This window comes from Microchirus variegatus (assembly GCF_963457635.1).
Source record: "Microchirus variegatus genome assembly, chromosome: 4".
NCBI classification, from domain to species: Eukaryota; Metazoa; Chordata; class Actinopteri; order Pleuronectiformes; family Soleidae; genus Microchirus; species Microchirus variegatus.
Genome location: NC_139805.1, coordinates 23556257 through 23571954, shown reverse-complemented (window position 1 = coordinate 23571954; position 15698 = coordinate 23556257). Strand labels below are relative to the sequence as shown.

General features: G+C 39.9%; 1 protein-coding gene across 1 annotated transcript; it reads right to left on the bottom strand.

The window, feature by feature from the left end:
* Positions 1 to 4066: 4066 nt before the first annotated feature.
* mpnd (MPN domain containing) lies at positions 4067 to 12785 on the bottom strand (the record flags this gene model as incomplete). The annotated part of the gene is made up of 13 exons (XM_083888252.1): positions 4067 to 4153; positions 5646 to 5738; positions 5825 to 5914; positions 5993 to 6063; positions 6183 to 6351; positions 7071 to 7147; positions 7245 to 7317; positions 7965 to 8061; positions 8169 to 8247; positions 8330 to 8429; positions 9973 to 10194; positions 12227 to 12429; positions 12782 to 12785. The coding sequence occupies 13 exons, from the start codon at positions 12783 to 12785 to the stop codon at positions 4067 to 4069; spliced, it is 1365 nt and encodes a 454-aa protein (XP_083744378.1).
* Positions 12786 to 15698: the final 2913 nt, after the last annotated feature.

The window sequence follows — 15698 nt, the reverse complement described above, 5'->3', positions numbered from 1 at the left end:
AATAACGAGGGAAAGTCCCCGGAGTGAAAAGGGAAAACATCAAGGGAAATAAAGTTAGCGTAAAGTAGAAAGTGCCTTAGAGAGCATTTACCTCCGCCAAAACACTAATTCCTTCCGATGCAATATTTGTCAAGGAATTCCTAAAGTAAGGTCGCCATGTCGTAGCAGTAACTAACAATCTGTGCTCCCCTAGCAGTTGCGTTCATTTTTGTAAGATGCAAATGTTCGGCAGATATTGATCAACGTTCTTCTCTTCAGCTCTTGTTGTGCCACTGAGGAGTTATTTTATATTTCTTTGAAAACCACGTCCAACACAGTCAAAGTTAGTCTTATGTTCTTGTTTTCTAATACTTTCTTTTAAACTAGCGAACAACGTAGAAGAATAAAGAAAATATTGGATAAGTAAATTGCAGCATTAGCAGTTTAATAATTGCCTTGTTTCAAATATAAATTTTGACTTAAAGGTCCAGTGTGTAATATCTTGGGTTGTGTTACCCATTAGTGCACTCTTAGAAATAAAAGTGCCGAGTAGTTTCCGGGTAGAACCTCAGCCCTTGTAGAAGGACCCTTTTGGAACCCTTATTTCTAAGAGTGTATGTTTGTGTCAGTGAAAAATAATATTAGTTAGGATTCCCACATGTCCTTGAAATCCTTGAAAGTCCTTAAAAGACAAAAAAAGATGTCAAGGTCCTTGAAAGTTTTTGAAAATTGCCCTGAACATGACCTGGGTCATTGAAAGTGCATGCATTTTGTGAAAAAGAAAGAAGTTAAGTTGATATTTAGAGAAAATGTCATGGTTTGGGAATCCTGTTTGCGTAACAATAAAACGCCTCATAATAAACCTTCTATATGCACTTCAGACATGGACCTGTCACAAGAGTGCCACCTTGTGCCGACATGTTTCTACAACAGCTCGGCAAACAAAGACATTCTTTTTCTGGTACGTGAAGGCCACTGTAGTTTGCAGTCTTACGTTTAAATGTATATTTTGACACACTGGACCTTTAAAAACAATCATTAAGCCTCAGCTGATCAGGAATGTGGATGGTGTCCAAGTTTACCATCACCGTTACGCTGTAAGATTGTTTATTTATGTGTTAAAGACATAGTACGCAAGTGTCTGCTGGGTGTGTTGGTGTTGGTAAAAGTCAAAACATGTTTAGTTTGTCCCTTGTGGGCTACTGTAAAAACATGATGGGACAAAACGACCGCCTGTGTAGAGCTGACCATCTTCCTGATATCAGTTATCAGCTGTTATCAACTATTTTCATAATCGAGCACTTTTTTGGATCCAGGAAATGTCAGAAAATGTTTAGTCCAAAGAAAAACTACCCCTGATTCTCTTTTTTTTAATGATTTATTTCTTATATGGAGTAAAGAAAGCAGAACATATTCACATTTAAGAGTATGTCCCGCCCTGATATCAACATAAAAGTAAAAAAAACGTTTGATTGTACACTCAGAGAGTCGGTGTCATTACTTTTTCCAAATGAATTCCACCAGAAAGTTACACTCTGGACCTTTTTAAAGATAATAAATAAGAAAGTATCCTCCCTGTAATATGACTTTTTTTGTGTAAACCTGCTCACAAACAAACTAACAAAAGACAGTGAAACCTAAACTCCATGGCGGAGGTAGTTATTTTACAGAAGCCTTTGTGTCAGTGGGGAATTGTGCCACATTAACCCTCGTCCTTCACTCCACACTGTCAGACATGACATGATGTTCCCCCGACCCTTATCCCTCATGTCTACATGTTTACATCTGTGATCTTACTACATTTCAATGCTTGTATCCAGTTCAAGGCAAAGTTAAAGGACTGTAGGAGGCGCTGTCTGGGTCACACTGTAATGAAAACTTTAAAAACAAACAAAAGAAAGAAAGAATAAGAGTCCTTGCTCGTTGCTTTGTTCCAGTGCCTTTGTTAAAAAACCGAAAGGAAAAGAGGGAAAGTACCGCGACTAATACAGCAACCAAAACCTAACCTTGCTACTTTTCTATTTTTTATTTGTAGCCGTTGGCACTTTTTTTTTTTTCCTGTCTTGAGATGAAATGCATGAGTGCACATTTCTGCACATTTATGACACTACAACATGTTGTGTGTGTTTTAGAGAATGTGTGTTTTATCAACCAGTGGAAACTGCTCTTATTGTAGAATTTAAATACATGTTTGAAAGAAAGAAAGAGAAAAAAAAAGGAAAGGTGATGTCCCACTGATTTCTTCTTTTAAAGGGCTACGCTTTTGTTTAATCAGTCTTAAAAGAAAAAAAAATAAATAAACATTCTGGCTCTTTATAGTATTATTTTTTATATACGAGACCTTTTAAATGAATCTTTGCATGTAGTCATATGTTACACATTGTATATGTTCGTTTTTAGATTTAAGTTCTTTTATGTTTGAACACAGACTTTAACCGCAATATTTCGTCGTCTTTTATTATCAAAGTATTTGTACATGCTTCTGTCCTGTCCTTCCCAACCCCCCATTCTTACAATAAATAAAAACAGAACAATGTGTGGTATTTTGAAATATTTTTATATATATATATATATATATGTGTGTGTGTTTAAAAAAAAGGAAGAGATGGTTGTGTTTTAAATAGTTCCAGTGTGTCTATTTTAATGCTTTAGTGGAGAACCAATCAGCAGGCTTTAAGGCATAATGTTTCACAGATATACATCATCACACAGGTTAGAATAAATACAGCACAGGTCAAATAAGAAGCAAGTCTCAGTCGTGACAACAGGACACAGTAGAGGAGCACGTTTTCTCACACGTTCATTTAAAAAAAAAAAAAAAAAAATGGATTTCCTGACATCACATTTCTTCAACTGAAACACAAACATTCACTAAACTGCAGTAAAGTGTAGCTGAGGTCAAACTGTCACGCCTTTGCATACTTTTCCTTATGTTGTTGTACGCTTTTTGTGTTTGTTGTCCAATGACTGTTCCTGAATCTGATCTGCTCTCACCACAGGAAACTGGCACAGACAGGCACATACTCTAGGTCCATGTGTAGAAGGTAAGAGAAGAGAGAGGGCTTTGCTGAGTTCTGTACCGTGAACCTGCTCCATCTAGTGTCCTTCAAACAGTATTTACATGTTAAAAACAACAGTCTTCAAGAGTTTCCCCCGTATATGTTTGGTGTCTGATTTGATCAGAAATAAATAAGTGGGCTGCGGTGACGAGCAGCTCTATAGCACCGTTCGTTGAAGTCATGGAAGAGTTTTCAAAGCAACATTATGGAACCGTTTCCGGCCATTAAAAACAGCAGCTCCTGAATCCGGTTTCATGCCAGTGGCTTGAATCAGTAATGCCTGATGGGGTTTTCTATTATACAGTTCTAGCTTTTCCAATAAGTGCTAGTACATGGTGCTTTTTTTTTAGCACCTGCTCTCGAGCCGATGCTAAAATGTGACGTCGGACAGACTGCCGGTCTCTGATTGGTCAGAGGGTGAGGTCACCGGAAGAGTCATAAGCGCGACGTCCGACACAAGAACCGAATCTAACAATGTCGAACTGTATATCAGTTAAAAGCTAGCAGTGCTGTCAAACATTAACGCATGACGCGCGTGACGTCATGTTTACGTTTACGACGTCACTCCCGATTGTTAAAATGAGTCTCTAAAGTAACGCTAAACTTTAAAAACAGAGGCACACATACGCAGTATCAGTATCTTAAATCTCAATATTTCGCCGATTTCGTGAGCCGACTCACAACCCGTTCAGTCATAGTAATGGAAACCGAGTCGAGTAGAGCCGAGTCGTGCTAGAGCTGTATAATGGCAGGGTGAGGAAGAAAAGTGTTTTTTAAGTTGTTTTGAACATGGACCTGGTGCTTGGTGCCAGATATTACAATTAAACTAGGGATTACGGAGAAAGAATGGTCCCAGTAAAGAGAAATATCCGTCACATAATGTTGCTTTGACTCATCCAATGAGGCGTGTGATAATTCAAGGCATCGACATGTTTTTTTAAAGCAGGTTTTTTTTTGTCTTCTACTCTGTACACCGTCACCTTCACCTGACTCTGCATGATGAAGGTGTGTGAAATGACAGTTCACAGTCAGTTCATGTTGCTCAGCTGACTGTAGACGTGCTCCAGGATCTGAGAGTAGGCCTGATCTTTGGGGGCGTGACAACTCAGGGATCCCTGAGGAGGAAGAAGAGGAAAAACGAGTTAGTTAGTGAGTCAACTTAATTACTTGGGAGTGTTCTTCTTGTATCATATTCTAGTTTGGCCGCAGAGAAGAAATCTAGATCCAGATCTTTGAATCAACGCCACACACCAATCACAGAGCTTGTAACACACACTGAGAGAGCAGCTAGCTGTTTAGCATTGGAAGTGCTCTGCCTCTGCAGTGGAGATTAGTATTAAAATTCAGCCAGTGAAAGCGGAGAAGAAGCTAACGACGTAGCAACACATGGAATTTCAGCTTAGGTTTGGTAACTCTCTCTCTCGCTGTCTTTCATTTTGATGGTGGATATTTAATGTTTACTCATCAAAAAAAGGTGTGTGACTGACAACTAGCATAGCCAGTGGTGATCCCACATGTCCAGAATCTGCAACCTAACGGCAGCCTCCATAAGGACGATAACACTCTCGTCCACAAAGCCAGGATCCAGAGTGGGATCGGGGTGGAATTTGGTGAGTGTGTCGGGCTTACTCCAAAATTTCCTGAGGAATTTTTGACGCAAGAGAAAGTTGCCAAAATTCTGTTAAAGTTAAATATCAGATATTTTACTATTGTGTTTAAGTCGCACATTAACCAAACTTGGTACACTTGTTGCTCTCATGATTCCAAACAAATGTCTAATCTACTTCCATTAGCTCACCCCACTGAGAAGTCGGCCATTTTGGAAAAACGACAAAGGCTGGTCTACGCATTTGAACAAACACGCCGTAGCACGTTTGAGCTAGCCACGTCAAACTCAGTCCCTATGTTCTAGACAAGTTAGTGATTAAAAGGTGTCGGAGGATTTTCTCTACATCAAAAGGTGTGGCCTCAGTGCTCCGACAAATTTGACATTAAAATGGCATGAAAAGTACTTTAAAATTCCACTTTTTGACAGGGTTAACGTAAACAGAACAACAACTTTTTTTTTTCTTTTGTTCTGCTCTAAACAAGACAAACAGGCACCACCTGTTGTGAGTTTAATTAGGTTCAGTGTTGATGAAACAGACCGTGGTGTATGTGGATAGATATGTATCTGGGTGTGTGTGTGTGCAGGAACACAGTATTGCTGTATTTTCAGAAAATCAACCACCTATTTCCACTGTTTTCAGTGTATTTCTATGACTGTTTTATACACTAAAGGTTGCTATTGTACACATTTTCCATATATTTGACAGTAATGTTTGGTCTTGATGGTCTAATTTTATTTTATTTTTTTTAGATTAAAACACATTTTATTATATTTCTTGTGTCAAATTCTTATTTGCTCTAAGCTTATTTAGCTAATTTAATGATGAATGGAACATTTAATAAGGTAATATATGAGGGGTATACAAACTGATGTTTTTGTGGATTGGCATAAAAAAGGTGTCTGTTCTCTATGTTGTGGTTTTACTCACTGAAAAATGTCCTGTTACCCTCACTTAACACATCCCATAATAGCAGTTGTGGTACAGTGTCAGGGTCTACCTTGATCTTGTCCATCATGGTGGTATCAGGACACCAGTACTGGTTGAAGTGGACGAGGTCAGGAGCTCCTCTGTAGTAGTCGACCAGCAGCATCTGTGAGGAGGGAAAACAACACATTTCACGCCAAAAATCAAGCATTTGAAAGCAAACTCATTTTAGATTTGAGCACATTTTAGTACCATCTCATTGAGAACGTCACTGGTGAGGAAGTTGTCCTGTACGTAGGTGACTTCAACAGCCACTGGGATGCCGTAGTCATTGGGTCGTTGCTGCAGGAGAACAGATAAATTCACATCAAACTGACTAAACTAAAAGATTAGTTTGGATTTTGTTGTCTGTGTCTTTACCTCAGGTGGTGGTACGACCCAAAACGGAGTTATCGTGGACGCGACCCCTTGATTACCATGATAATATGGTCCTGTTCAAGGAGAATAATTGGAAACATATCCTTTTTAAAGATCGGGCAGTAAATGCATCAACATGGATGTAAGAAGAAGATTGTATGTGGAATGATCTCCTCTCTGTTTTCACACTGACCGCAGATAACGCCCAGACAGGGCTGGAAGCCGTTGTTGGAGCCCTGCAGCCTCAGCTGATGATCCATCTGAGAGTCGATGTCCTGCAGCGACGGCAGAGCCGGACCTCGAGGGTGACTGTGGTACCAGCCGACCAACGACAGGCCGCGCATGAACAGGTTCTGACAGATCTGAGGACCAGAAAACACAGTACGGGTTTGGTCAACGGTCATTGACGAGATGGCGAGGGAGATTTCTAGCTGAAAGGACTATAGGAATATCAATTGCGCCTCTGATTTTACAAATATTTTACTAACTTAATTCAAAACGTTCAGTGAAAAAGCGTGGAAAATTGGAAGTGGGAGGAGCTAAAAACAGGCGCAAGAAAATGCTAGTAGGTCATCTCCTGTCGGGTTTTAAACTCGGAACACACATTCATTAGACTGGGCTGTAAATAAAAGTCAATGACAACTCTCCTGTAAATCCTACAGGAAGACCGCCATTTTGGATTGAACGCGAAAAAAGAGGTGTTTTTGGCGAATTTGCACCAATGCTACAAAATCTTTCTTTATTCTTAAATTTCTGCTTTAATTTGTTTCCATTAGTTACATTTAATGCTTTACTTGCTTCCTGTAAGTCTGTTTTGGAATATGCTATATAAATAGTTTAACGTACTGAAATTCTAATAAAAGTTGTACTTTTATTATGCTAGTTTTTATGCTACGCTATCTTATCTTTTTAGATTTTGCATAATCAGCCATTTTTTTTTGGTTTTTTTCTCGCACTGAAACCAAAGCGTTGGTTCTTTGTTTTCTGGCGTTTTGTGTCCTGATGCACGGAAAGATTTTCATTGTCATTCACCTCCATGTTTCCTGAGGGCATAGAAACTGACACCACTGTGTTACAGTACCTCCTCCTCAACAGCAGAGGCAGCGTCTCTGTCCCCCAGCCTGGTCCGACAGGGAAACGCCCGCAACACAGTCAGCACTGAAACACAGCGACCACAAAGAGAGAGACTGTCATTCTATATATCAACTGTACTAAGGTTTCCCCCTTAAGGTTTCTATGGCGACGTCACACTCACATTGTGTGTTGGTGTCCCACCGTCCTCCGAGATATCCCACCACCTCGCTGGTGGTCAGGTGACAGTGGAAGTCCTGTGGAGGTTTAAAGAAGCAGGAAATTGTTTTTAAAAAAAACTTGTTTTTCAATGTGTTGTGACATATGACTATACGAATATGTCCATTTCAGTGTTTTAATCTCTATTTTTATATCACACAGACATAGAAGTTAATAATAACACTACATTTTATTTATTTAAACACCTAGGACACCGTACAAAGTATAAATACAGGACAAGGTGAGCTCCACCATCAACTTCCTGCCATATTGTGGTCTAAGCTCAGTCACTGACTCCTGATAACACATTGTGTTTACTTGTTTCAGTGTTGTTTTCCCTGTTTTTCACACCATACTCATAATTTATTCGTCTCTCCTTTTCAGACCTAACCCCTAAACACTAATGTCTGCCCCCTTGTTGTGTCTGAATCTGGATTCACTGGTTTTTTAAACCATGTTCTCTCTGAAGGCGAGTGTCAATGCCTGGATCTCAAAAAGCGTGACCGATCCCTTTAATGCGCGTTGAGGGTGGATTTAGGTTCTAAATAGAGCATTCAATGGCTGTGTTTTTATTTCTATTTAAACCCAACTGTGGGACCACAACCTGAGCCTGACGTTGTAACATGACACCCAGCCGTTACCATGGTTACTGCTCGTTTCCTCCGTTTACAGACACACGACTTACCATGAGCAGCAGGACGTTACTGGACACGGCGACGTTGAAAGGCTGAAACCTGTTGATGGCCGAGAAGGCCGACAGCTCCACCAGAGTGAGTGGATCTCTGAGGACACACAAGGGTAAGAGTTCACTTCAACACACACACACACACACAGGAGTAGGTGGTCACGTGACATTACAGTGATCAGGCCTGATAACATGAAAAAGTACCTGGAAGCGTCTCTCGTGCCCAACGTGCAATATCTGACAGGGATTCTCTCTCTGTCGGTTCGCCGGGAAACCATCACGTCTGTAAAAGAGTTGACATTCATGGATTTATGTTTTTTGGAGAGGAGAGGACAGGAGAGGAGAGGAGGAGAGCTGGATCTTACCGTGTAATCCAGGTTTGGTGTTCTTGTTCTTCTCATCTGCTTGAACAGCCGCCTTACCTTCCTCCTCGTCCTCATCGTCATCCTCCTCACTCACCAGGCTCTGACAGCACAAGAAACGAGATACGGTGGGATAATGGGGATAAGTGCAATATGCGTTATGTCACATTAAAGCTGCAGTCTGTAACTTTGCTATATAAGCATATGTTTGTTTTCAAATGAGTTCACACGATCAGCTTCACATGGCTCTCTGTGGTTCTGCTGGTTTTGGTACGTTTTGTTATTGTGATTTATTTACCCTTGGCTTTTTAGTTCTTTGTGCCTGGCATTCTCTTCCTTATTTCCTGTTTTATTTTGTAGTATATTCTTGTTAAGCTTTACTTCCTGTCCCAACTTCCCTCTTCATTGCCTAATGTGATTCACCTGTGTTTTATCTGATGACTCCCTGGTGTTTGTTAGTCTCCTCTGTGCTCTCAGTATCTGCATTGGTTGCTTTTGATTGTTTATGCCTTTTTGTTTTGTTACAGACTCCTTTTTTGGTCAGTTTTTCAATAACAAACTAGGTTTGTCCCCCGTTTGAGCTCTGCAGACTCACCTGAGGTAAGTCTGGGGGGGGGGGGGATACTGCATACTGGAGCTTTAAAAACTAAACTAACTCTCAATTATTATTGTTTTCATTATCACACCACCTTTAAAATATTTATAATATTTCTATTTTGTGTATGTATATATATATATATATATATATATATATATATGGTTTATATTATTTATCATAATTAGCTAGAGTCACTTTACTATGCCTGTTGCACACTAATTACCTCAACTATGTTCTTTATTTATTCTTATTTTTATAATAGTTGCTTCATTTTATGACTATAACAGGAACAAATTGATTTGCGGACAATGCTTTTGCACTTTGCAAAAAGTTCCTGAATATTGTAGCATACAAGGAGTTTCTGCCTTTTCATGCCTCTAAACACAATGGACATAATCTATATCACGAAATATTTCTGTTGCCGTTCATCCCAGGTAATGTGTGGTTTATTTCTTTGTCTTTTTAAAGTTAAATGAAGGGAACAACAATGAATTTCACTATAAATATAGTCAAATTCTGCTATATTACAAATAATTAGGCTTAAAATTAAAGTGTTATCAAGTGACTTTAAATGCACTTTTAATCTATACAGCAGTAAATAAGTTATAATATTTAGTGTATTTATCTAATTTATTCAATAAATAATGATGATTAGATCAAGTCATCACAGATACCTTGTCACGCTATCAAAAACCTAAGATATCTTGTCTAACGTCATGATATCGGTATGGTATGTTGGTAGATGAGATTTTGTTTATTAGATTTGTCTTCTGTTAGCAAATAAAAACAAATTCCAAATGAAAACCACAGTGTTCTAATAGATTTAATCTCTGTAGTGATCTGATCAGATGCTGTATCGTCTTATGCTTCATTATCCTTTATTTAAACCTGACTGAACTGAACTGTATTCAGTCAGAACAGAATTATAAAAGAAACGGTTTTATCTAAGCAATAGTTGTTCTAAACCTGGGACATGATGATCTGTTAAATGCAGAACGTGAACTGCTACTTCGTAAGATAAAGAAACAGAGTTCACTCGTCATCTTACCATGTCTGCGCTGGGCTGGTATTTGTGCAGCCAGGTGGTTTTGTACTGGGCCAGCTTCTGTCCCCGGTAGCGCACGGACGCCCAGCCGCAGCCGGACTTCTTGGCCGGGTTCACCAGGCGTTTGCAGTGCGTGGCCCAGGCGCTGGGCGAGTTGAAGATCTGGCCCGTCTCCACCCATCGGATTTTCCCGTCGTTCAACAGGTCTCCCACAAAGTTCTTACCCTGAGGAAGGAGGAGAACGTGGGATTAATGTGCTGTATCTGAGACGCAACCCAGGTGGAACTTGTGAAGTAATGAAGTAACTCGATACAACAGCATGAATAATTAACATTATCACTGTCTAATGCAGGGGTGATGAAACTTGGGAGGCAAAGCTGGCAACTGCTTATGGCCCAGAGCAGAGATCTTTCATGCCTTTTTTAATCCTTCACATTAGAAACTTGTTTTTGTGGGTTAACAAAATCAGAAGAGATATTTTTATCACTTTTACGTGCTCAAATTTACAAAGCTGCTTTCAGACTGAATTCCATATGTGTGAGCACAAATGTGCGCCCAAGTTGCTCCAGAAATCTATGGATTCTCCTCCCTGTTCCTTCGTATAATCTCCGGATAATGTCCAGGTGAGAACGCAGAAGGAGAAATAATCCACAGACCCCTGTAGCACAACACTTTCCAGTCAAGTTGATGGTGCATTCTTATTTTCATCAAAAATGAGGGAGGGAGAATGAGGCAGTGAGCATGGAACTTTCCTTGAGGTCATGTGAGGAAAATCAGCTGGTACAACTCAAGAATAACGCCAGAGAAAAAGAGGCAAAAAATCACCACGACTAGAATGGAAAGAAATATCAAGTACGCACGCATGAAAACGCTAGACTGACGTGGAGCCTCGGTTCAGCATGAATGGAAATGCAAAGCAGCTTTCCAGAGACGTTGCATGAGGAAACTATGGTCAGGCCTGAACTTGCTGGATTTTTAGCTGTGTTTCCATTGAGTGGAACAGTCGGGTTTGAGTTTTTTTTGGCACCTTTCCCTTGGAATACCAGAGTAAAATAGGACAGTAAGGTCAGGGTGAAGGTAGAGTGACTGGATAATAAGACTTTCTTCTTCTTTTCAGCAGTCTACTTGTACAAACCTTGGTTTTGTTGTCTTGTTGATGCAAAGGGAGCAGGGGAGAAAAGCTGCTGGATGTCCTACGTTGACTGTTTTGTCACTTCCGATGTTTTCCTACTGTGCTACGTACTACATCTTGTACTTAGGGTGAATTCCAATTCCTTGCTTAACCCTCAATCTTAACCCTGAATCTCAAAAATGTGCGCTCCAGTTGGCTCAGTTGGTAGAGCACCTGCCCCATATGCTGAGGCTGTAGTCCTCGCTGCAGGCGACCCTGGGTCGAATCCCGCACCAATCGGTCATTGCTGCGTGTCATTTCCCATCTCTCTGCCTCCTGTTTCCTGTCTCTCTCCACTATACTATCATTAAAGGCAAAAACTCCCAAAATAATATAAATTCAAAAAATTCAAAAAAATGCACACTCCTGTTAGTGCAAGTGCTGTCCCGATTCTCAGACAAATTAAGTTGAGGGGCGAGTTTAAGGGCTGTATCGCCCTCAATATTGAGATTTTCCGAGACCACTCTTGGGAGCAAGGGCTACCCAGAATGCATTGTGTGTTTTGACATAACAAAGATGGTGCCGAATAGAGATATAAAAATTATGTAAACCATTCAATTATCTTAGTTTAGGCCCATTTTTTATTTCACAATCTCTGTCAATAGCCGGCCGGTGCGGACAAGCGATTTTGCGTTTTGCTATGGTTTACTTTTCAATAAGCCGTGGTGTGTGGTAACTGTCAGCTGAATATGTCCGTGGTTGTGGTATTTGTATGAGTATCATCTTATAACTAACTGACAACCTAATAACTTGACTGACAAACGGATCATAATAAATAATCGTGATGTAAATGTGTTCTTCTTCTTCTTCTTCGGAGTTGACAGACTGGACGCAGCTTTCGTGTTATTCTGCCCCCCGCAGTCTGAAGACGTATCTGCATTTAAGGGGTGTCCCATTTCTAAGTGACAAAATAACCCTCAACACTTGGTTTTGAGGAACAGTTAAGATAAGGGTTGAGCTTGAGGGTTAAGATGGGAATTGGAATTGGCCCCAAATCTCTTAGGGGGCTGTTGAAATCCCTTTTGATCTGGGTTCCCCCTAAAATATCTCTTAGCTCCTCTGCTAAGATAACACATGTGTTATTACCAGATAGTGGATGGCCAGAACCCCATCTCCGGGCTCCACCAGCCCATCCTTGAGCAGGACTCTCAGGGTGATGCCCCTGCGCGTCAGCAGGGATCCTCGGCCGGTGCTGGACCTTAGGTCTGCCTCCTCTCCTCCGCTCAGCTCCTCCTCATCCTCCTCTCCTCCATCCTCCACCACCTGTGGAGAGCTGGGTGGTTCTGAGTCTGAGGACACAAGAAATAAAAAAATAAAAAACATGTCACTCTGAGGTATTACAGATTAGACTGTTAGTTTTACTAAAGTTTATATGAGGAAGTCAATATGATGACCTGACCATGATGGCAGCCGGTATCAGTTCCTGCATGATTAAGTCATATCACAGAATAATAACCAAAAGAAACCCAAACAGGCTTTTCTCTAAATTACACCTAAGCTATGCGGCTGAACCTTTTGTTTCCACCTCCCATTAGGAGCATGGCGCACAGAGGAGAAGAGGCCTGCTCCCCCTTCCTCTCCTAATTCCCCCCCACACACCAGATTTTACAATTAAACCCCTTCTTCTTTCATTATTCTCACCCATATTCTCTGTGAAACGCGTCGCCTTTGTGTCCAACTCGGTGTATGAAAACAGTCCTGGCACACGCTTGAGTCTAGCTGTGGTCGTTGGTGCTCAGACACTTCTCCACCACAGTGTCTCCGGCTATTATTCAAAAAACATAAAATGAAGGCGTCTGTGTATGTGTGTGCGTGTGTGTGTGGCTCCGCAGTGTAGTTTCCTTGTTGTGTTGCTTTAATGTCAGTTCCCCTCCCCTTTCTCTCTTTCTTTCTCCTCGTCCTTGTCACTCTCTCCTTTCTCTTGAGTGTCGTTCCTCTCTCTTTATCTTCCGTGCCGTGCCGTGCTTCAAACACAGCATTGTGACGACGAAATGGCACGCGTTGTTTCAGGAAAACGTAATTTCATGTAAAGGAATACAAATGTACGTTTCCTCCGGGAGAGGAAAAACGAAATGAAATGTCGCTTCTTCTTCTTCTATGCGCCTGTTTGATTCACACGCTGATACTAAAGTCTCCTGAGTGTCCGCGTGAGTGTGCGCGCGCAAAAAACGCTACAAAATAACCGAAGCCGGCGGTTTGTGTGGTGTTTAAAGACATTCTGGTTAAACCACCACTGTTTACTGTGTGGGCTTTTTTCTTCTTCACCTCACAAATAAAATGTTCAGTATTTATCTGAAGCGGTGTAGAAGAAGAAGAAGAAGAGGAGCTGCTGATGTTTGCCTGAAGAGGGCAGCAGAGCGCCGGCTCTCTCATGATGATGATGATGATGATGATGCCTTCACTGACCCAAACATAGTGTAATGACCTTCATCTTTAGTCCATATAGCAGCACGGAAGCAGCAGCAGCAGCAGCACCACCGTGAGGACAGAGGCGATTCTAGAGTCTGGTGGGGCCCTAAGCAAAAGTTCCCAGGGGGCCCTTCCAACCAGTGTTCATCACCATTATGCAGAGGTGGAAAAAGTACTAAAATATTGTACTCGAGTAAAAGTACCAATACTTTGATGAAAAATTACTCAAGTAAATGTAGTCTTCTGATAATGTACTCAAGTAGAAGTAAAAAGTAGTTCATTTGAAATGTACTTTAAGTAAAAGTTACTTTGCGTGGGGTGTGAGGGTAGTAGAAATATGACAAGGGGTCAGAAATCCAAAACAATTTTGGAGCTCACGCACCCGGCACGACACAGGACATTACGTAACTTTTGGCGAGCGCCCTCTATGTTCACGCGCCAGTGCTGGTGCTAATCACATCATCATTTGTCTGGTTCTGGTGTATATTTTCCCCCTATAAGTCTTCATTGTGCTGAATTTTTTTACTCAGTAACGGATAGGATTTAGAAAGTAACTCAGTACAATACTTGAGTCAATACGTACTCAAGTAAAATACAAAATCCTGATTTTAAATTGTACTTACAAAATACACAAAAAAAGTATTCAATACAGTAACTTGAGTAAATGTATTTCATTACTTTCCACCTCTGACCACGGGTTGCTAGTTGCGTCAAAAAACGAAACCTAAAAGAACTCTGTATTTTGAATTTGGCCCATTCTTACATATGGCACCTTTAACATGACTGAGAAATGCCAGTACTACACTGAAGATCAATACGAGAGCATTGAGATGGATGGGAAACTGTCAATAATTCACTCTAATAGCAGGAGTCTATACACCAGGAGTCTCAATCTGGCGGCCCGGGGGCCACATGTGGCCCCCCACTTAATATCATGTTATAATTAAGACTCCAGGACTCCCTTGAAAAAGAGGTTCTTAATCTCAATGGGACCTTCCTGGTTAAATAAAGGTTAAATAAAAAAATAAAAAATAAATAAAATCACCTCACCGTCTTTTAAACAGCGAGGTGATAGAATATAATATTATATGTTTCCTAGCAATGTTTTTTACAACAGTAATAATAAGACATGTGGTCATAATTATCACATTATTTAATGTACCATATACAACATTCAATTACATATATAAATATGCTTGTAAGGGCCCGAGCCACGAATGACAGTGGCCAAAACGACTCCTGGTATGAATTTTAATTACAGTTGTCCACACTATAATTTATGTAATTTAAAATAAATGTCTGTTTTTGATATTAATACGTTAATTTTGCATTATAAATAGTATTATTAAGTATACGTGTGATATGATGCAATATTGTGAACTGTTGTTTTTATTCCCACTTTTTGTTCTCTAGGCCGGCCCCTTCTTGACCACAATAGATGCGCATTGGGCCCCAAGTCATTTGAGTTTGAGACCCCTGCTGTACGTCACTTCAAAAATCCTTTCAACATCATTGCGGTGTCGGAAACATAGATTAATGAAGACAAAGGCCCAGATTTTCTGCCTAGATGGATATAAGCTTGTCTATGTTAACAAGAAACAAAGGTAGAGGAGGAGTAGTGGCCCTGCTCATTGACAATAACATCAAGTACGAGATTGTAAAAAATATGTGTATATTGTGTGTATATATACATAAACATATATATGTATATATATATATATATATATGTATGTGTGTATACATATGTGTGTGTGTGTGTGTATATATATATGTATGTATCTATATGTGTGTGTGTATATATGTATATATGTGTATATATGTATATGTATATATGTATATATAGCTCGCAAGAATTTTATGTCACAAAATGAATCTGTAAATGACAAAGAGATAGATAACTTTAGATACATTTAAATATATAATAGTGTTGAGTTTGACCACATGTGTGATTTCCTGTGTATATATGTGTATACATATATATGTATGTATATATATATAGTATATATGTATGTATATATGTATATATATATATATATATATATATATATACATATTATAAATAAATATATACATATATACACAGGAAATCACCCATGTGGTCAAACTCAACACTATATTTTACACTATATTTTACAGCCCTCTAAGGTTA